The following is a 22,158-nucleotide window of genomic DNA, read 5'->3' as shown; positions in this document are numbered from 1 at the left end:
GTCGGCCCTCCGCCGCCCGCCGCCTGCGGCACAGCGGGTGCGGGGTCGGCCGCCGCCAGGGCCGCCGCCGCCGCCATCGGGACCTGCGCCACGTCCCGAGTCTAGGCTGCAAAATTACAAACCACAGACCAGCACCATGGCCGGGCCGGCGGTGACAGGAGCCGGGCCGCCGCGCGGGCGGGGCCAGATACGCCGGCAGCGACGCGCAGGCTGATGGCGTAAGAGACCGCCTGTGTAGCTGCCGAGTGGGACTGCGACCTGGACGAGGCCCCGGGCGGAAGTGGGCGTCATCTAGGGGCTCTTGGCGGTTTAGGGCCAAGTGAAGGGTGGGCGGGGAGCGCGTTTTTTTCGAACCTCATTGTGGCCTCAGGCCTTTAATCTTTAATCCCAGCGCTCTGGAGGCAGAGGGAGACAGATCTCTGTGAGTTTGAGGCCAGCCTGGTCTACATAGCAAATTCCAGGCCAGCTAGGGCTACAGGGAGACCCTGTCTCAAAAAGACAAAACAAAACGACCCTGTCTCAAAAAGACAAAAAACAAAACAAAACAAAAAAACCCCAAAAAGTATTGAAGAATTAAAAAACAAAAAAATAAAAAAACCCAAAAGGTATTGAAGAATAGGGCCCAGAGAGGAAGTAATGTTAGCTAGAAGGAAAAGCAGGCGTGTGCCTGCACCCCGAAGGACAGAAGAGTATGACTGAGTTCAACTTGAGGCATTGGGGAGCAGTTCACTAAAGTGTCCAAAGACAGATCATAACAAATTGAAGTTAGCTATGAAGTAAAAAAACCCAAAAGGTATTGAAGAATAGGGCCCAGAGAGGAAGTAATGTTAGCTAGAAGGAAAAGCAGGCGTGTGCCTGCACCCCGAAGGACAGAAGAGTATGACTGAGTTCAACTTGAGGCATTGGGGAGCAGTTCACTAAAGTGTCCAAAGACAGATCATAACAAATTGAAGTTAGCTATGAAGAGTCTTAATTGCTTCACAGTAGGAACGAAAATTAAGTACTTCTTTGTCACAGCCACTGAGATAGAAATTTTCACAAAGCTGGGCGTGGTGGCATACACCTTTAATCCTAGCACTCAGGAGGCAGAGGCAGGCAGATCTCTGTGAGTTCAAGACCAGCCTGGTCTACATAGTGGGTTCCAGGACAGCTGGGGCTACAGGGAGACCCTGCCTCAAAAAGACCAAAAAAAAAAAAAAAAAATATGGCTTCACAAAGCTGACACCACAGGGAAATGGCATGGGGCTTAGACTGAAATCTTTATATATTATTTTTATTTTATGTGTATGTGCGCATTGCCTGCGTGTAGGTAGGTGCACCCTTGTGCAGTGTTCATGGAGATCAGAAAAGGGCATCAGATCCTTTGGAACTGGAGTGAAGGATGGTTGTTAGCTGCCATGTGGGTGCAGGGAATGGAACCCAGGGCCTATGCAGGAGCAGCCAGTGCTCTTTCTTAACTGCTGAGCCATCTCTCCAGCCCTAGACTGAAATCTCAACTGTCTTTCTCATAGAGTTCTACTCCAAAAACTGCCAGCATCCCAGGAAGGAGCATCGCCAAGACTGACTCCTGCAGTCTGAGGAAAACACCAGGTCTAAAAGCCAAAGTGGGACCTGCTGTTTCCTGCTTGAGGCGGAAGAATGACAATAGAACCCTGGGCTCTGACCGGGCTTTATCTCCTCAGAGGATCAGGCGTGTGTCCAGCTCTGGTAAGAATAAAGCAATTCAGCTATGCCGGCCGCAGTTTAGGAATTATTTGCATATAAAATTAGGCTTGGCGGAAAGCTGAAAGACCATCTGGTCATAGGACTGATGTGTTCTGTCATGAAATCATGTAGCCTTTTGTGGCCCAGCAGCCTGTACAGAAAAGGTTGAAAAAGACCACACAACCCTTACCTTTGAGTACTAAGCGTAGTTGGGAGATACCTGTGTGCTTAAACTTAACTCCCAGGCTATGCAGAAGCAGCAGGTGTAACTGTGCAATTGGCTAGCTATTGTCAACATGAATTGTTGCATTATTTTTTTTTAAATACTGAGTGTGATAGTACACACCTATAATCCTATCACTTGGGAAGCTGAGGCAGGAAGATTGCAAGTTCAAGCCCAGCCTGAGCTACATAGCAAGACTCCTTCTCAAAAACTTTTCTTTTAGGCCAACAAGATGACTCAGAGGGTAAAGCTGCTTGCTACTAAGCCTGATGACACGAGTTTGATCCCCAGATCACACATACTAGGAGAGAATAGACTCCAAGTTGCCCTCTGACTTCCACCTTGATACCCTGGTGTACATGTGCTCTAACAATAATGAAGATTGTACTTAGTAGTATGATTACCTTTTAGCTTATCAGGAGCTCTTCTCCATAAAAGCTGTTCCTTTTATTCCTTTCATTATGTCAATGGATGCACCTCTTTTTGAAACAGGGTGTGCACACACATGCACAATAAATAAATGTAATAAAATTTTTAAAAATTAGGTTTAAAAAAAACAGGTATGGTGTCACATGTCTTTTAAAATATTTATTCATTTTGTGTATGAGTGTATTGCCTACATGTGTGCAAGTGCACCCACGTCATGAAGTGCCTGTGGAGATCAGAAGACAGGGTTGGATCCCTGGAACTGGAGTTACTAACAGTTGTTAACCACCATGTGGGTGCTGGGAATCGAACCCAGGTTCTCTGCAAGAGCAGTCAGTGCTCTTAACTGCTGAGCCATCTCTCCAGCCCCGGCATATGCCTTTAATCCCAGCACTCTGATCTCTGTGAGAGCGAGGCCAGCCTGCTCTACATAGTGAGTTCCAGGTGTTCCAGGCCAGCTGTGGCTACAGGGAGACCCTGTTTCCAAAAAAAAAAAAAAAAAAAAAAAAGGTGCTTAACACATTGTACACATTGTAATGCTTTTAAGAGGTTCATAACATGCCCTTATCACATGTGAAGATTTTTTTTTCCTTTGAATTTTACTGAAAGATAGTTTGTAAGTTTACAGGGCTTCGACAGCAACTGAAAAGTTACTTTTTTAAAAAACATGAACTTTCCTTTATGTTGGCTTGGTTTTTAGAAGTTCCAGTTTTAGAGGCATGTTAGCCTGAAATTTGAGAGCACCAGGAATGGCTGTTGAGTGCCATGCTAAATTTGGCAGATGTAAGGTTGCTTTGTGTTATGAGCAGGAACAGCAAGTGAGAAATTCATCCCTGTTTCATAAGGGCTAAGATGAAAAGCCTGCTGGTCCCTCCCTCAGGGAACACTTCTCATTTCTGCAGGTATAGCCTTGAGCAAATTAAAGCCACGTCAGACAGATCCCTCATAAAAATCGTCACTACTGTTCTTAAAAAAAAATGTGCTTCTAAAGTGCTGTGTCCATACATGTGAGAACACTTTACAAAAGCCCAATAAAACCAGCTGAATCCCAAAGGATCTCTTTAGGGTACTACAATTTAGCAATGTTAGGTTTCATTTTCTGAGTCTACCTGAAGCTGCTGGTGTGAGAAACCTGTGCATGAAAGTGTGGCATTAAGAGTCATGGCCAATGTCAGTATGAGGCTTTGGGGAGGAGACCCCAGATGATGGTTTCCAGCTTGATTCTCTTTCCATCCCCAGAGGAGACAAATAGAAAGAGGGGTCCATGTCTGTGAAGAATTTATCCTTTTGGAGGAAGTAGTGGTCCTTGTTTGGGATATTGCCATGGTTGGGAGTTAACCAAGAGGGACCCCAGCTTTGGTCTTCACTGCTGTTACCCAATAGGGCTCCTGGTGCTCACTAGGGCTGGGGCACTCTTTCCTACATCACTGTTTGCAGCCTCCGGGTCTTGTTGCCACGTGGAGCTGTGGCCACTGGAGCGTTAGCCTGTAGTTAGGGACCGGCATACTTACAGGAAAAGGAGATACCAGAGTCATGTCTCAGCCTTATGAGATGCAGCAAAAGGGGGCCATCTTGAAAGCAGGAAGAGATCCTTGCTTGGAAGCAGTTGAGCTGAGACCTTGATCTTAGATGTCTCAGCCTCTAGAACTGTGAGAAAATAAATTCTTGTTGTTTAAGCCATCCAGTCTGTGGTGTTTGTCATGGCTACCTGAGGTAAAACAGAAGGCTGACTCGATTATGCAGTATTATGTTTTAAAAATTAATAACAGCTGACTTGTTTGGATGTTCACAATGAATTGAGAGGTATTTGTTGTGGGAGAGAGGAAATGTAATACCACCGAGTTAAAGGCAGAACAGAAATCCAGGAGCAAAAACAATGTGCCTTTAGATCATTGAGAGCCTTTTGACATTTACTGTACAATGAAGTGTTTGTGTGTTTGAAACCTGAAACTGAATGGATGTGCACTGCTGTCTTACAAAGTCACGGTGCTGAAAGGTAAGCAGTGAGAATGTTCCAGCCAATGTAGGCTTTCAGTAAATCCTTTCAGAAAACTAAGTAGAAAGCCAGACTGGTTAAAATAGCAGGGCATGAGAAAGAATACAATTAGACCCATCGGAGCATTTCCACTTTACTTGTCCAAATGTGGAAATTTGTATATGATGCCCAATTATAAGAGACTTTCACAAATTGAATCCAAAGTGCTTTTGCTTCTTTGGAGAAGTGTTTGTTGGTGTTTGCTTTTGCTTTTTTGGGGGCCTGGGGGGGTTGATGATACTGGGGATTGAACACAGGAACTCAGGGCCTAGAACATGTTAGAGCTCTGGGCACTGGGCTGTATCACCAGTTGGAAGTGTGAATATTTTTATTGTACTCTAATAAGATGAGATAATGATGGAAATTTTCCTAATAATTATTATAATGCCAATGATGTCAGTTCACTCAATTAAATGTATACCAACGCCTGGGCTCTGCTTAATCCTTCACCTCTGAGTTTATATAATCCTTACAGTGATTGTGGGAAGCTTGTTTCCAGTTTATAAGTCAAGAAACTACCACAGGGAGGCTACATGATTTACTGAGATTTCGCAAGTGGAAAGGGTGAAGGTGGGACTCAGACCAGGCAGAAAGGACTGACTCCAAGCTCTTGGCCTGACATTATCTCTAAAGACCATTGGTTGTGAACAGACAAGATTTTTTTTTGTCCTGAGTGGCTTAGAGACTATAGCCTTTTTCAGACCCTTGATTTCAATCTCTCTGCCAATTTTCCATGATAATTTTTAATTTTTTTTTTTTTTTTTTGAGACAGGGTCTCTCTGTAGCATCAGCTGTCCTGGAACTCTCTCTGTAGATCAGACCAGGCTGGCCTTGATCTTAGAGAGATCCACCTGCCTCTGCCTCCCGAGTGCTGGGATTAAAGGCATGAGCCACCAAGCCCGGCTCCATGATTTTATTTTGCAAGATTATTGAAACCTAATTATAGAGCAAGAGCTTAGTTCAGGAGGCTCCAGAGGTGGTATACCCAGCTCAGCCCTCTCAGAAATTCACTTGACAAACCCTTTCAGAGGCAAAAAACCAGTTACAACTAGACTTGACCTACTAAGAGTGTATGCTCTTCTGTAGTGAAATCACCCTCTGTGTGATTAGCCTGAGCCAGGTGGGATGACAGCTTAGGACAGAACGCCCTCCCTGCCCCAGGATTTATCCCACCTGGGAAGGGCCACACCGGCAAGCCCCCACCACAAAACCGTACAATGGCATGTGGAAGGGCTGCACACGAACTGTTCATTAGTTTTATTCTAGAGGAAGGGAAGTAACATTTGTGAAGAGTATACTTTCGGTTTGCTCAGCTCCTGTGGTTCATAAATTCCTTTCAGGCAGCAGAACACCCAGAACTCATAACAACTTGTCTGTTGTGGGTTTCTTTTTCTTTCTCATTCAGTTGCACAGCCTTTTGATTTATTGTAGACAGACTTTTTTCCCATTTATTTAGGGTTAAAATAATTTTTAAAAATTTAAAAATTATTCTATAGTATTTTCCAAGTTTGAGAGTGGTAGTAAAAGTAGGCTTTTTCTCATTTGTTTATGATAGTTATTAAAAAACTAGAAATTATCACTCTGCTCTAAAATTTTTAAGGTGTTGACAATGTATGTTTCTATATTTGTAATGAACTAAAACAGGTGCTTTAGAGTCAGTCTCGGGTCCTCAATTGCAATAGTAACAGTGGCTGACAAGCCTGAGGCTCATGATGTGCTGGGCACGATCCTACACTCTTAAATTTGTAATCTCATCAAATTCTCATAATTCATGAGAAATAGGTACGGTAATTATCCTCATTCTATATGCAAGCTCCTGATGGTTCGAAAGCTGAAGTAACTACTAAATCTACACAGCTGTTAATGAGTGAGCACAGGGAATGGGCCACGCAGACTTACCACAAACTTTGTTTTTAGCCCCTGTTCCTTACACATGTAACAGCCTAACACAGTCACTCTTTATTAGTAGACTTGAGTGCTTATTTCTGCCAGGAACTGTTCTTAGTGCTAGGGATAAAGAGCACAGAAAGGCAACTCTCCAAAACCAGATGTGGCAGCACATGACTGTAATCCTGATACTCAGGAGGTGCTGTTAGAAGGATTGTATTTTTTTTTTAATGTGTATGGGTTATATCTGTCTTGATTAATGCCCGAAGTCAGAAGAAGGTGTCAGATCCCCTGGAACTGGAGTTACTGACCATTGTTAGCCACCATGTGGGTGCTAGGAATTGAGCCTGGGTCTTCTGCAAGAGCAGTCAGTGCTCTTAATTGTTGAACCATCTGTACAGCTAAAGATTGTGAATGCTTAGCCAGCCTCAGCTATAACGTGAGACCCTGTGACCCTGTCCCACTCTCCCTCTCCCATAAACATACACAAAAGAGACAAGTTCCTGGGGGAACTTGTGTTTTAATGAGGGCGTTAGAAAATTGAATAAAATGTTTACTACCTAAGATGGGTTGATGCATGCTTAGGAGAAAAAGCAGTACAGGGACAAAGATTGTAAATAGGATGGTCTGGAAAGACTCCGCTGAGAGCACTGAGAAGCAGTTGAAGAGGAAAGCACTTAGATGTCAGGTTGAAGGACTTTCCAGGTAGAGGGAACGACAAGTACAGAGAACCTGAGGGAAGCCGCCTGTGTGGTCCTGAGGAGCCAAGTGCTGACCATCATTCATGGTGGGAGCTGGAGAAAGCATGGGAGAAAATGACACGAGCAAGTAGGGCTTGTAGGCACACGGAAGGCACATGTCTTTTCCTCCGACAGAAAGTACGCTTAATATGTGCCTATGCGATCTCTTATACATTTGGAATACATTGAGTACCTGCTGTGTGTTGGGCAGTCCACTAGGCTCTGAGACTACAAATGTGATTAACTGTCCCCCAAGAAACTCTAGAATGAGAGGGAGAAGTGGAGAAGGGTGGCCAAGCAGAGCCTTACAAGGTGGACTCCTCATTTTTCAGGTCTCAGCTGAATGTCTTGGTCACTGAGACTTTGTGCACTCTGCCGTATGGTGATTTTCTTATGTTCTGTCTCCTGCTGAACCAGCATCCATAGGATAGAGTCCAGGGATCAGTTATTTTTTTATTTCCCCATGCTCAACCCAAAGTTCCTGTTATACAACAGGCATATAAAATTTCCTTTAGCTGTGATCAGGGACATGGACTGTGTATCCACAGTAAAGGGAGGAACACCAACTCAGCTGAAGGGAAGATAGAGATGCTGGAGCTAGTCTTGGTGTGTGCCAATAAGAGTTTGGCAGAAGATGAGATTGCTGGCATTACTGAGGGTACTGATGTAGAGTTCTGAAAGGCTGCAGTGTATCTGGAGAACAGTGTTGCCAAGTTCTTGATCAGAACATATTTTGAGATCAGTGAGAGATGAGCCTCCGCTTCAGAGGAGCTAGAGTCAGATCAGTCCCAGTAGTCTGGAAAGATTCCAAGAGTCCTGCATGGTCTGGGGAATTGAAAATAGAGTATGTGTTTACATTATTTTAGACTGCCTGATCAGTTGGCTTATTGGTGAATGGTCCTCAGTGTGTTCCCAACTTTCATTTTCAGATGACTGAGTAAAAAGAGTAAAGGGGGAGACAAACACAAAACCTGGGAAAGAGTAGCAAGAACAGGTTTTTAGTATGTTTAGTTAATTTAGTATGTTTAGTTAATTTGGAAGACAGTGTGAAGTAATGCCAGGATGTGTTCATGTTTCAGACTTAAGATGATGCAAACGTGTAGGGGTTAAGGAAGCCTGGGGGAAAAGAGCAGTAGGTTGAGCTCGCCTACCAGGCGTGGAAGGTCATAGTGTCAGCATGTAGGCAAGTATGTCTTTGAAATAAAGGGAAGGCAGGAGTGTGGAGTGTGTAGATGGTAGGGACTAAATTGAGATTTAAAAAGTGAAGATGAATAGCAACCGCTGAGCTGATTCATGGTTTCCAGCTTTTATGAGCACAGATGATTCCTTCCAAGTGAGTTTTTGCAGATTTTTTTTTGTCTTTTCGAGTTAGGGTCTCCCTGTAGCCCCAGCTGGCCTGGAACTCACTGTGTAGACCAGGCTGGCCTGGACTTAGTAGTCAAAAAAGTTCTGCCATGAATTTAGCTTCTAATGAGCCAGTAAACTATCTTTTTTTTGGGGGGGTGGTGGTGTTTTGGGTGCTGGGGTTGCCCCGGACCTTGTGTTTGCTGATAACATGCTTTCCCACTGAGCTGCTCCTCAGCCTCTTCCTCCATTTCTTTCTGGATTCTTTGCATGAGTGCCAGATGGTAAATAAGTTTCCTAAAGAACCTAGGAAGATGCTGTTCATCTTTGTGCGATAGCTGGGGAATCATGTACTTGCCTCTACCTTTTAATTTTTTATACTCTTGAATTTTCACAGTTCCCTGAGTGTGGGGCACAGGTTCCCAGGCCTGTGACTAAGGAAGTTATTTTTGTTTAATCTCTACTGAAGTGGCCGATTCTTTTGAAGGTACCCGCAGAGGCAGGTACTGACAGCACCACTGTCAGCACTGCGTTTTTGTGTGATTCAGGTCATCGTGAGAACCCTGCCTTGGAGTGTTCTTGTTTCTGTCAAATTACTGCTTTTGGAAATGGCATTGTTTTTGTTGTGACTCACCTGTGCACCGTGGCTCCTAAACTCTAAGCAAGTGGTGATGGTTACACCAAGTATCCTTTCTTATGCCCTGCTAGGGAAGTATTATGTGTCTAAATATTGAAATCACATTTCACAGTGTATAAATGTAGAGTCTGAGATTCTGTGTTCCAAAAGGTCACTCATTTACCTTCCAGATAGGGAAGTGGGGGTGCCCGGCTGTGTAAGTCATGCTCCAGATACTGGGGAATTGTCGAGGGGAACAGAGCATGGTTTTTGCTTTCCACATCTGTTAATAAAAGTAGAAATTTTGTAATCACCCACCCCCACAAACAAAAATGGTGGAAGCTGAAAAGTTGGTTTACATCGTTCCTTACTACTGTAAGACAGGAGATGTACAGCCTTACATAAGTTAAAGGACGGTCTTGATTCAATGTTGGTGCTTTCTGATGCTTAAGACCCCCAAATGTCTGGGTGTGGTGGCTCATTCCTATTAGGGCAGACGTGAGCAGGTGGAGGTGGTAGGATTATCCTGAGTTTGAGACCTGCCTGAGCTTCAGAGTGAGACTGTCTCAAAAATCTAACCAGCCAGACAAACAAAACCAGAGATTAAAAATAAGGAGGATACACATGGATTGAGGGATTTTTAGGAAGACTAGAGAAAAGATAATATAAAGATTGAGAATAAGGGGCTGAAGAGATGGTCCAGTGGTTAGAGCACTAGCTATTCTTGATAAAGACCCAGGTTCAGTTCTCTAACACCCACTTGACCACTAACAACAGGAGATCTGATGCCCTCTTCTGGTCTCTGGACATTGCATGACACAGGTACACTTACAGGCAGAACACTCATACACAATACATACATATATTCATTCATATATACATACATATATACATAAATAAGATGGAATATAAAATTGGGACAGATGTTAGAAATAGGGAGGAGGAGTGATGGACAGTTAGGACATAGCCAGTTGGTATTGTGGCAGTCCGCAGGAGAGATCAGGATACATAAAGTCACAAGCAAAGCTAACCCACAGTATTCAAACTCTTCAATGTCTTGAATTTTATCAGTTGATTTTGATAGCTTTTCAGTTTCTTACTTTTCCTATCCTAGTAGGCAATTTACAAAGTGTAGCATTTTAAGTGAAAAGTCAGGAGAAAATCATCCCGTCATTTGACCACAACCAAACAGTTTTAGCATCAGAATACATTTAATTCTATTTAGTATTTTTTTGTGCATTATCAATCATACATGTTTAGAGGACAATATCCACTCTTAGAAATGCCTTACTAAACAATTGGTCATCAATTAGTTTGGATTTTTGTTGTTGTTCAAAATGTGTAGGGTTTGCCTATTGTCTAAGATTTTTGAATTTTGTTAGTAACATGGTTTTAAATAACTATATTTTTTGCATGTGCTGTTATACTGTTTTATAGTATGTTATACCAGAACACTGCAGACTAGGTAGTTTGTAAATGCTAAAAATTATTCAACTTGCAGTCTGAAGGTTGGTAGGTCCCAGAACACCACATAGAAGGTAGAAGGGCAAGAGAGTGTGAGAATAAACTGGCAAGAGGGGACCAACTTGCCTTCAGCGTGAGCCCACACTCCCAGTAACTGGCTACTTCCAGGACAGCATTAATCTGTTCTTGAGTACAGCTCTCTCATGACTTTATCACCAAGTTAGGCCCCACCTCCCAGCACTCTGGTGCTGGGGACCGGGGTTGGTTAGGTCTTCAACACATGTACTCTGAGAATTTCATTCAAACCATAGCAGTGTAATTTATTTTTTCATACTGTTTTTGACTATTTATGTTTCCAAGTCTCCTTAGACAGATTCCTAGATACATTCTAGGTGGACTCCAAAGGTATGAGCATTTTGAATGCTTTTGATACACTTTGCAAGTCACCATTCAGAAACATCATGTGAGTCTGTGCCCCTGCTCTGAGTGTGCAACAGTGTTTTCCACAGCTCTTGCCAATATTTTGGTGTTTCTGACACTCTTTCCAGATATTCCTGTTTAGAAAAATACAAAATCTTACTTCATTTTAATTGGCATATACTTGGCATCCAGGTGTTTATTGAATACATATAGATTGAATTATCATGGCTAGAGGACAGCAGTAAATACAAGATCAAAATGGCCCCTGAAGATACATCCTGGTGAGCAAGATGTATGTGAATAAAGAAGCTATTATGTTTGTTAGTGATAATTTGTTTCTTGTGATTGTTTTGAGACAGGGTCTCCCTGTAGCCCCAGCTGGCCTGGAACTCACTATGTAGACCAGGCTGGCCTGGAACTCATAGAGATCTGCCAGGCTCTGCCTCCAAGTGCTGGGATTAAAGGCATGCACCACTATGCCCAGTGTTAGTGATAATTTTCTAAGAAAAATGTCTTGAGTGGGGGGTCATAGGAGGCAGGTATTATCAAGGGTGAATTGGGGAGAGTAGGGCTACTTTAAGAGAGAGAGAGAGAGAGAGAGAGAGAGAGAGAGAGAGAGGAGAGAATTTAAGCATAGTATTGGATGAAAATCAGGGAACAGCAGAAGACCCTGAGGTGGAGCTTGAGAAGTGAGCTCTAGGAATTAAGGCACAAATAGGAACAAAGGAAATGATAAGACTGGGGAGACAGAGCCAGGTCACGTATAGTCTTGAACATCATGATAACAACTTTGACTTTGAAACCAAGTGACTAAAACTTTACAAGATCTCTGTTTTGAGGATAGATTGAACGTGAGTGAGTCTAGGAATGGGGATCAGAAAGGATAAGTGGTATTGCATAAGATGGTATTTTGACCAGAATTGTGGAGATTCTGGATATGTGCTGATACAGGGTTAGCTGAGGACAAGCCTTTTAGCTGAGATGGAAAGGGTGGTAGAGATGCAGTGTTGGGGGTGGGTATCAGGAGCTCAGTTATGGAGCTATTAAGTTGAGATGAACAGTAGAGCTATAATAGGGAATACGGAAGAGAAGTGGTGTGGTCTAGGGATACACGTGTGGGATGCAAAAACCTGTAGATAATACATGAAAGTACCAGACGGGAAGAGATCACCAAAACACAAAGTGTTGAAAGGGATTAGATCAGGGGGCTCTACATGGTACCCCTAAGCTGAAAGGAGTAGAGGGATGAGGAGGAATCAGGAAGGACATCAAGCTGGAGGAAGAAAATCCATCAAGAGTGGCAACAGAGGAATGACCTGCATCAAACACTACTGACAGGTGACTAGGCAGGTAAGAGTAGTTTGCAGCAAGTGACAGAACCCTCGTCCAGTTGGCTTAACACATGAGTTTGTGCATCTGTTTAACAGGAAGTCTGGAGGAAGGCCATTCCAGGTTTGGTGATTGGACAATGTCACCTTCATGTTTCTCTTGTCCTTCCACCCGTCCTGCTCAGCATATGGCTTTTCTCAGTGACAAAAATCAGTTAAAACCTGGTCACTAAGAGTTCCATGCACCACAGACTCTTAGTTTGGTCGTCAAAGGTTGGAAGCCAAGGACAGTATCCCAGAGTAGGGCTTTCTCCTCCTATGCGTCCCTGTGTTCATCAGGGGGAAACATACTTCTCAGCAGTATATTCCAAATCAGGATTCCTCTCAGCTCTTGCTGGCCTGAACCAGAGCAAATGGTCACCCCTTACATCAAGAGAGGTCAGAGAGCAAGTATTTGGCTTTAAAAACTTTATAGGATCTGCAGGAATAGGGAGCAGAAAGACAGTTGGATAGCCAGGAAAGGTGTTAGGGACAGGGCACAGTCTTTAAAAGTTGGATTTACTTTATGGCTTTTTGGAGCTTTTCCTCATTTGCATTTTGGGGCATGTGATTCTTACTGAGTTGGTGCAGCCATTTGTCCTTTTCCTACCTATAACTCAACTTCATATATTGTAGTTTTTAATTGTTTTCAGTTTTATGTTGTCAAATAGTCTTCATTTTTCCCGTTTCTATATATCGCAAGACTTTCCTACACAGAAGAGTAACTTATATTCATTTATTTTCATGGTTTCACATTAAAAATGTTTGCATTTTAATACAATTTATTTTGATGAATAGCAAGAGCAATGAACTTATATTTGCATGGCACTGTGTCACAGCTATAGTTGTGACCACCTTAAGATTATAAAATCATTTATCTCTCATGAGGACCTATGAGGTAATACAACTGTAATCACCTTCTTCCTTACATAGAATAATCAGAAGCACAAGAGAGTGGTAACATGCCCCAGCCAGTATTCCATGGACCTGGACTTGAATTATGCCATCTGGCTCTAGACTGTCTCTTTTAACTGCTATGACATAGTGCTGCTCAAATTTTAATTTGTACAATTTAAATATCTTATTACAAGTAAGTGTTTTTGGCTTAGATTATTTCCCTTATCCTGTCTAGAATTTTCTTTCTGAGATTTTTACACACAGCTTTATGCCAGTTAAAATAGCATACTTTATTTTATTTTTTGGTCTTTTTGAGACATGGTCTCCCTGTAGCCCCAGCTGCCCTGGAACTCACTATGTAGACCATGCTGGCCTTGAACTCACAGACATCCCCCTGCCTCTGCCTCCCAGGTGCTGGGATTAAAGGTGTGTGCCACCACATCCAGCTAGCATGCTTTATTTATTTTTAAAATATTTTACTTATTATTTTTATGTGTATGAATGTATTGCCTACATATAGGTAAGTGCACCTGTGTCATGCAGTGCCCAAAGAGGATAGACAAGGCTGTTGGATCCCCTGGAACTGGAGTTACAGACAGTTGTTAGCTGCCATGTGGGTGTTGAGATTCAAACCCAGGTCTTCTGCAAGAACAGCCAGTGTTCTTAACTGCTGAGCCATCTCTCCAGCCACTATTTCCAACTTTTAAAATTATAGTAAAACATACATTATATATAGAATTAGCTATTTAAAAATATTATTTTTATTTTATGTATATGAGTGTATTTCCTGCATGTATGTAAGTGCACTCCATCATGCAATGCCTGAGGAGGTCAGAAGAGGGAGTCAGATCTCCTGGAACTGGAGTAACGGACAGTGCCATGTGGATGCTGGGAACCAAACCTGGGTCCTCTCCAAGAGCAGCCAGTACCCTTAACCACTGAGCATCTCTTCAGCCCCTGCCGTTTTAAAATGTACAGATTTTGTGGCATTAAGGACATTTCCATTATTGTGTAATGTAACCATCAACTCATTTCTCAAACATTTTTCTGCCCTGCCTGGAATTCCATATCCCCTAAAATTTAAACCTTAATTTCTAAGTCTCCCTTTTTCTCAGCTCCTAACAATCACCCAAATTCTTTCTGTATGAATTCATATGTTCCATGAACCTCATAAAAAGCAAATCATGCAATATTTGTCCTTTATGATTGGTTTATGTAACCTAGCATCATGTTTTCAACTTCGTTCATGTTATGTCATGTGTCAACATTTCCTTCCTTTCTAAGGCTAAATAATGCTCCACGTATGTCAACACCACACTTCATTTATCTGCCCATGAACACTCCAGGGGCTTCCACATTTGAGCTACTGTTAGCATGGGTGCACACATGTGTTCAAATCCCTGCTTTCTCCTCTGCTGGGTGTGTGTCCAGATGCGGAATTGCTGGATGATACAGTAAATCTGTGTTTAACTCTTTCAAGCACTCCCATTCTTTTCCCATAGTAGCTACACTATTTTACAGTCACAAGAGTGACACACGTCCTCACTGGTACTAGTCCTCTTCATGGTGCCTCATTACTATATACCAGCCATCAAAATGGTGTCTCATATGGTTCAGATGTGCTTTTCTCTAATGACAAGGAATGCTGAGTATCTTTCATCTTTGCTTGTGCCTGTCAGTCATTTGTGTATCTTTGGAGAAATATGTTTGAGTCTTTTCCCATTTTCAAATATAATTGCTTGGATGTGTTGCTAAGTTAGTGGTCTTCTCATTATTTTTCTCTTCTAGAAGTTTTTAAAGATTTATTTTTAATTTTTTTAGTAGTCCCAGATATCCTGGAACTCCCTATGTAGACCAGGCTGGCCTCCAACTCACAAAGATCTGCCTGCATCTGCCTCCCAAGTGCTGGGATTAAAGGTGTGTGCCACCGCTCCCGGCAAGATTTTATTTTTAATTGTGTGTTTGTACATGTATGTGTACACATGTAGATGCCCATAGAGGGCAGAAGAGAGTGTCAGATCCCCTAGTGGAGTTGCAGGCTGTTGTGAGCTGCTTGGCATGGATACTGAGAACTGAACTTAGGCCCTCTAGAACAGTTGTAAGTGCTCTTATTCACTGAGCCATCTCTCCAGCCCCTCTTTCAGAATTTTTTTTTTTTGTCTTTTTAAGACAAGGTCTCCCTGTATCTCCAGCTGGCCTGGAACTCACAGAAATCCACCTGACTCTGCCTCCCAAGTCCTGGAATTAAAGGTGTGTGTCACTGTGCCTGGCATATTTTTATAAATTTTTAAAAAATTTATTTTTATTTTATGTGTATGAGTGTATCGTCTGCATGTATCTATGTAAGTGTATCCAGGTCTCGCAGTGCCCATGAAGGCCAGAAGAGGGCATTGAAGCCCAGGGCAAGTGCCTTAATCACTGAGCCATCTCATTATAAACGTTCAAAAAATTCTCACTTCCTTTAAAAGAGATCATGAGTGGATTTATATTGAAATAACATTTAAGTATAATGTTAATCAGGGAAAAGTTAACATGTATGTATGTTCAAATATTCCTCTTGGTAATTTACCCTTAGAAGCAAGGTGTATGTATACAAATGACCATTTTTTTCTTATTTTCCTGATATAAGAAAGTTACAGGTATTGTATGGTGTATATTTTATAAGTAACCTATCAGGTTTATTTGAAGATTTTAAAAAATATTTATTATTTTTATTTTATGTGTATGAGTGTACTTGCCTGCATGTATGTGAGTGCACTCATGTCATGCAATGCCATGGAGGTCAGAAGAGGGCTTCAGATTCCCCTGGAACTGGAGTTAAGGACGGCCGCCATGTGGGTGCTGGGAATCAAACCTGAGTCCTCTGCAAGAACAGTCAGTGCTCTTAACCGCTGAGCCATTTCTCCAACCCTGAAGAATTTTTAATACTATAATACTCCCCAATGAGGCTAATTTCTTAGATGTACAACGTTAATGAAAGCATTTGACCCTTTAGAGTTAATTTAAGATGAATGTACAGCCACTGTTTTGAGTGTACGTCATTTATTTCTACTATAACTTACTATTTTTATTGCATTTAGTTTTACTTTTTTTTTTGTCTTTTTGAAGCAGGGTCTCCCTGTAGCCCCAGCTGTCCTGGAACTCACTATGTCGACCAGGCTGGCCTTGAACTCACAGAGATCCGCCTGCCTCTGCCTCCCAAGTGCTGGGACTACAGGCGTGTGCCACCACACCTGGCAGTTTTACTTTAATTTTATAATTACTAGTTACTATAGATAATTACTACAAGGGCCATTTTATGTAACTGCATTTAAAGAACTGAAATAATCATGCCTATAAATATGTTCTTATCTTTTATATTTTGGCATTTATTTATCTTCTTGATGCCAGAAATAAATATTTTTGCCACTTGCATGCCTCATTCATGCTTTTATGTTTCGAAATGACCTCAGTCATCTCCTCCTGGTCTAGTTAAAATTTCCACTCCTGCCAGGCATGGTGGCGCACACCTTTAATCCCAGCACAGGAATCAGAGGCAGGCAGATCTCTGAGACCAAGGCCAACCTGCTCTACAAAGCGAGTTCCAGGCCAGCGGAGGCTACAGGGAGACCCTGTCTCCAAAAAAAAAAAAAAAAAAAAAAAATCCACCCCTTTGCCTTGACAGGTGGGCCACCTCCTAATGTGTCCTAGATCTCAACTCTTCATTTGGGGCAGTTTTGTCCACCACGTGATCAAGTTCTGACACAAACGCCAAGACCCTGCCATGTTCCTCTCTCTGACTCCCTATTTTACTCAACCACAAAAATTTAGGTTCAAAATTCCTAGCCTGACATTTAATGCCATGTCTCTCCCAATTGTGAGATACCCACATCTCCTGCCTCGCTGTCTTTCTCTTCCCCTGACACTTGTGTTCCCACCAAGCAATGCAAACTGCAGAGCACCGTGTCTTACAGTGAAACCCATTGCCTTCTGTGGCTTATGGCCTGCTAACATGTAACTGATTTCCATAGGATGGTGTCAGTTGTGTCTGGCACAGTACACACTTAAGCTCTGTGATTCTTTGCTGTTACCCTCCTGGGTAAGCAAGTAAATACGTATGTATTTCACAAGACACTCTGCCTTGTGAATCTACTGTCCAGATCTTTTTAGAGGTAATCGGTGTCTTCTACTCTGGTCAGTATTGTAGTTGATGGTTTTTGGTGTATGTTGAACTAATTGAATCACATCTACAAAGCCCATACTTTTTATTAAATATCAAGACTAGCAAGACTTTTTTTTTTCAGTGCTGTATAGTCTTATGAAAAATATGATAAAGCTGTGTTCATTCATGTCCAGCTGACAGTTCAGAGATGGCACATTTCCTTAGTGGGCGGGTGTTTTTGTGGTTCTGGACTTGCTCTCCTTCCTTTGAAGGTGCTACTCCTGGGGACTCACCAACCTTTCCCAGGCCTTTTCTTAAAGAAGGGAGGAGGCCAGATGAGGGCTGGGAGGTTGACTCTGCACCTGGGGAGCCTTGGGGCTTTCTCTTGGAGAATAAAACATTTAATGGAAGTGGCAGGACAAAGAATGGCCATTCAGGAGTTTATTCTTTGGCTTTCCTTTCCTACCCTGGGAAACATACCCATTATGGGATTGTGCAGAATTTTCCAGTAGCACAGTGACTGTCTTCATAATAGCCATATAAAAGCATCAATGAAGACGTTGGTTTTATTTATTTATTTTTTCTTAGTAAAATAAAAAGATTGAACGGCTGCTGCATGCAGAGACTGGAGTAAAATGATTATTGGAATCTACTTAATGATGCACTTTACCCTTTCTTGGTTTCTTGTTCTACTTTGTCTTAGGTGTCTTGTGTTTGAATTTGGCTTCAGTGACTTTAATATTTATTACTTTTTATTATAGAACTGTGCTTACCATCCAAAGAAATGTCATGCCAAGAAATACATAAATACTAATGAAAAATGAAGGGAAGTTTTCTTACCTTGCCCCGTAATTTCTCTTTTCTAACACACCCCATCATTCTGTACCCCAAGATAATCCCATAATACTGCAATATATTTTTCTCCATTTTTCAACATATAGTTAAGTTTAAACTTTAAATAGATGATCTTTTTTCTTTGGGGGGTATTATGCAAAAATGAAATTTCCTATAACTTTGTTTTGGGTTTTGAGTTGTCAAGCTACATACTTGCAGACCTGTTCTGACTTTCAGTGATGCTTTCTCAAGGGCTTCTGATTTATAATCCAGTTGCCTTCACTCATTTCCCCCCCCTCCTTTCTATATTTCTTTTTCTCTTTCTCTGTCTCCCCCCCTCCTTTCTATATTTCTTTTTCTCTTTCTCTGTCTCCCCCCACTCCTTTCTATATTTCTTTTTCTCTTTCTCTGTCTCCCCCTCCTTTCTATATTTCTTTTTCTCTTTCTCTGTCTTCCTTGCTTTCTTCCTTCTTGTCCTGCCCTGTCCCCAAACACAGATCTTTCTTAACAAATTTCAAGGCTAATACAGTGCTGCTAAATAAACGCACATATTGTATGGTGCATCTTCAAAATTTTCTCCAGAATTTATTCATCTAGTATAACTGATTTTTTTTGTCTTTTCAAGATAGGCTTTCCTTGTAGCCCCAGCTGACCTGGAACTTGCTATGTACACCAGGCTGGCCTTGATCTTACAGAGATCCACCTGCTTCTGCCTCCTGAGTGCTAGAATTAAAGGTGTGCACCACCCCAGCATGCATGGCTAGTAACTGAAATTTTATACCTATTAACTACACTCCCCCCATTTCTGTCCCCTCAAGTCCCTGGCAAGCATCATTATATTCTTTCAATAAAAGAGGATATTACAATTTTCCTTTGTTTTACTTAATAAGTCTTTCAATTGGGCTTTTATTTAAAAATACTTTTTTATTTTATGTGTATGAGTGTATTGCCTGCATGTGTGTAAGTGCACCCATGTAGCGCAATGCCTGTGGGGGTCAGAAGAGGGTGTCATATCCCCTAGAACTGGAGTTACAGGCAGTTGTTAGCTACCATGTGGGTTCTGGGCATCAAACCCAGGTACTCTACAAGAGAAGCCGTGCTCTTAACTGCTGAGGCACCTCTCTAGCTCCCCACCCCAAATATTTCATTTTTAATTGTGTGTATGTGTGTAGAAGCCACCTGCAGAAGCCCCAGGTGACAGATCTCCCTTGCAGCTGGAGTTATAAGTGATTGTGAGCTGCCTGCCTGATAATGGGTACTTGGGAGTGAACTTATTGTACAAAGGAGTATTCGCTCTTGGTCACTGAGCTCTCTCTCTAGCCCCAGAGTTTTATTTTTGCAGGGCATTTTTCTTTATTGACTTTTTGTTGTTGCATATAGTATTCTTAGGGTTTTTTTTTCCAAGATGATTCTAATAGCTGGTGTTTCTTAGTACATTGGTAGAATTTTAAAAATTATTTGAGCCTAGAAAGATGTCTCAGTGCTTAAGAGCACTGGTTGTTCTTGCAGAAGACCCAGGTTCATATCCCAGCATCCACATGGCTGCTAACAACTGTCCATAACTCCAGTTCCAGGGGATCCCATGACCTCTTCTATCCTCCGAGGGCACTACACGAATGGGTGCACTTATATACATGCAAGCAATACTCATATGCATAAAAAAATTACTGATACACAACATAGGTGCACATACATACAAGCAGGCAATACACTCATACACAGAAAATTTAAAAATTATTTATTGGTAATGGGGATTGAACCTAGGTCCTTATTTATGCTGAACAAACCCTCAGCTACTGAGCTCCACCCTCATAAATTGGTTGGTGCATGAGGATATATACACACACACATATGTGTGTGTGTGTGTGTGTGTGTGTGTATCTCCTTCAAATCCAGGGGTTCTGTTACTATATAGGGCAAAGCACAAATGTTATTTCTTCCTGATTTTTCCCCAGGAAAGAGGTTATTGTAATTGTTAGAATCAAAACAAATGTGTGTGCGTGTGAACGCGCGTGTGCTTGCATGCATGTGCATGCATTAACTGTGTGAACTTAAACGATATCAATATTTCTGCAAGTGTACCTTACATATGATATAATATAACTGGCTGGTGCCAAACCTTGTGTTAATTTTACTATTATGTATTGAGGGTGCTCAGCATGCCTTAAAATAAGAGTTACATGTGTGAAACACAGCGAATATTGTGCTAAATGGAGACACTGAAAACATTTCCTCTAAAATCAGGAAGGAGATGAGGACACCCACTCCCTTTTATTCAACATGGCCCTCTAAGTTTTAGCTATAGCAATTAGACAAGAGATGGGGATTTAAAAAAAATAGAAGAGGCTAGGTGTGGTGGTGCATGCCTTTAATCCCAGGACTTGGGAGGCAGAGGCAGGTGAGTACGAGGCCAGCTGGGGGTAATGGGATCAGAGATCTAGAAAAAATAATCCTAATTCATATGGAGCCAGAAAAGACTGTTAATAGCCAAAGCAATCCTAAGGAGTAAGAACACAGCTGGAGGGATCATAATTCCCAACTTCAAATTATACTACAGAGCTAGAGTGATGAGACAGCCTAGTATTCACATCAAACAGGAAGACTAATGGAGCAGAATAGAGAACCTGGAAATAAACCCACAAAGCTACAGGCACCTGTGCTGGATAGCCTTAGTTGTCAACTTGACACACCTGGGTTGAGGGAGCCTCAATTGGGGAATTTCCTCCATCAGACTGGTCTGTGGCCAAGTCTGTGGGGGAATTTTCTTGATTGTTGAGTGATGTGGGAGGACCCAGCCCACTGTGCACTGTGGGTAGTGCCACCCCCATGCATGTGGTCCCGTGTTATATAAGAAAGCAAGCTGAGCAGGGGCCAGGAAACATGGCTTCCTGAGGAATGTGTGCCTTTTCAGAACTTGTCAGACCTTCATTATCTTGTAGCTGTGGCCCAGAAAAACTGATGCATTCATTCCTTGCCCAAGCCTGTTCGTTGTTTCTGGAGATGAGTTAGTCAGGATGGTTTTGGGCAGCAGTTTGGTAAATTTGTATTTTAAAAGTCTGTGTTCGTGTTCTTCTAAAAGCAAGTAAAACGGATGGAAGACAGATGGCAAATACAAAGAAAAGGTCAAATGGGTGTTTGCTAACTATGATATACAGTGTGAAGAGTGGCTCCCTTTTTCTGATTAATGGACTGAACAGTGTAAAAAAGAGTGAAGTATTTAATGTCTCTGTGGATGGAGAGAGAACATATTATCAGACTTAGTCATTTACTCTTGGCATGGAAAGAAAATTGATTCAGAAAATGCTTGCTAAGGCCCACTCTGTACTCCAGGCTTTGTAAAATAAGGGACAGAGTTGAATTAGGAACTCCTCTGTTGGGAAGGACCTTGGAGACTAGTCCAGCAGACACATGAGGCTCATGAAGTAAGGAGGAGGGATGAGGGTAAAGGATAACAGGTTCCACTGTGCACAGAGGAGGGCAACCTGGCTGGAGAGGCTCATGGAGAGGCCCTGATTCTTTATAATGTGTTAAGGATTTTTTTTTTAAAGTACTGGGGATTGAACTCAGGGCCTCTCATGTGCTAGACAAGTGCTGAACGTGTGAACTATATCCCAGACCTGTTTTTACTTTTTGAGATGGGGTCTCACTAAATTGCCCAGGCTGGCCTGTAAATCAGGGAGCCTTGAGATTAAAATCTTCCTGTTCAGATCCCTGAGTAACTAGGATTCTAGGCATGTATCATTAGGCCTGGCTTAATTTATATTTTAATCATTTGTGAGATCTTGTCAGAATGCAGGTAGCCATTCAGAAGACCTCTCATAGAGCTCCACAGAAGCAGCAAGGGTCGAGAAGAGTCTCCAGCTTGTTTTCATTGGGTGAAAAAATGGGGCTGGAGGTCATTTTAGTCATAAGGAGTGATTAGAGGAGAATACAGCTCTCTCTCTCTCTCTCTCTCTCTCTCTCTCTCTCTCTCGTGTGTGTGTGTGTGTGTGTGTGTGTATGTGTGTGTAGAAGTAAGCACATAATTTAAAGGGGATAGACTGGCAGAAATTCATATTAG

At 42.1% G+C, this 22,158-nt stretch overlaps 1 protein-coding gene across 3 annotated transcripts in view; it reads left to right on the top strand.

The window, feature by feature from the left end:
• Mtus1 (microtubule associated scaffold protein 1) overlaps window positions 1–22,158 on the top strand; it is a 163,550-nt gene that overhangs the window by 57,228 nt on the left and 84,164 nt on the right. For all 3 annotated transcript variants that reach the window (XM_029554901.1, XM_008850840.3, XM_029554900.1), the window contains one exon: window positions 1,512–1,707. In XM_029554901.1, coding sequence (XP_029410761.1) covers window positions 1,512–1,707 — 196 coding nt within the window. The remainder of the gene's footprint in view (window positions 1–1,511; window positions 1,708–22,158) is intronic.

This window comes from Nannospalax galili, unplaced genomic scaffold (genome assembly GCF_000622305.1).
Source record: "Nannospalax galili isolate Female #2095 unplaced genomic scaffold, S.galili_v1.0 scaffold1025, whole genome shotgun sequence".
Taxonomy (NCBI): domain Eukaryota; kingdom Metazoa; phylum Chordata; class Mammalia; order Rodentia; family Spalacidae; genus Nannospalax; species Nannospalax galili.
The sequence above is the reverse complement of the archived record's forward strand: the minus strand, read 5'-3'. Positions and strand labels throughout refer to the sequence as shown.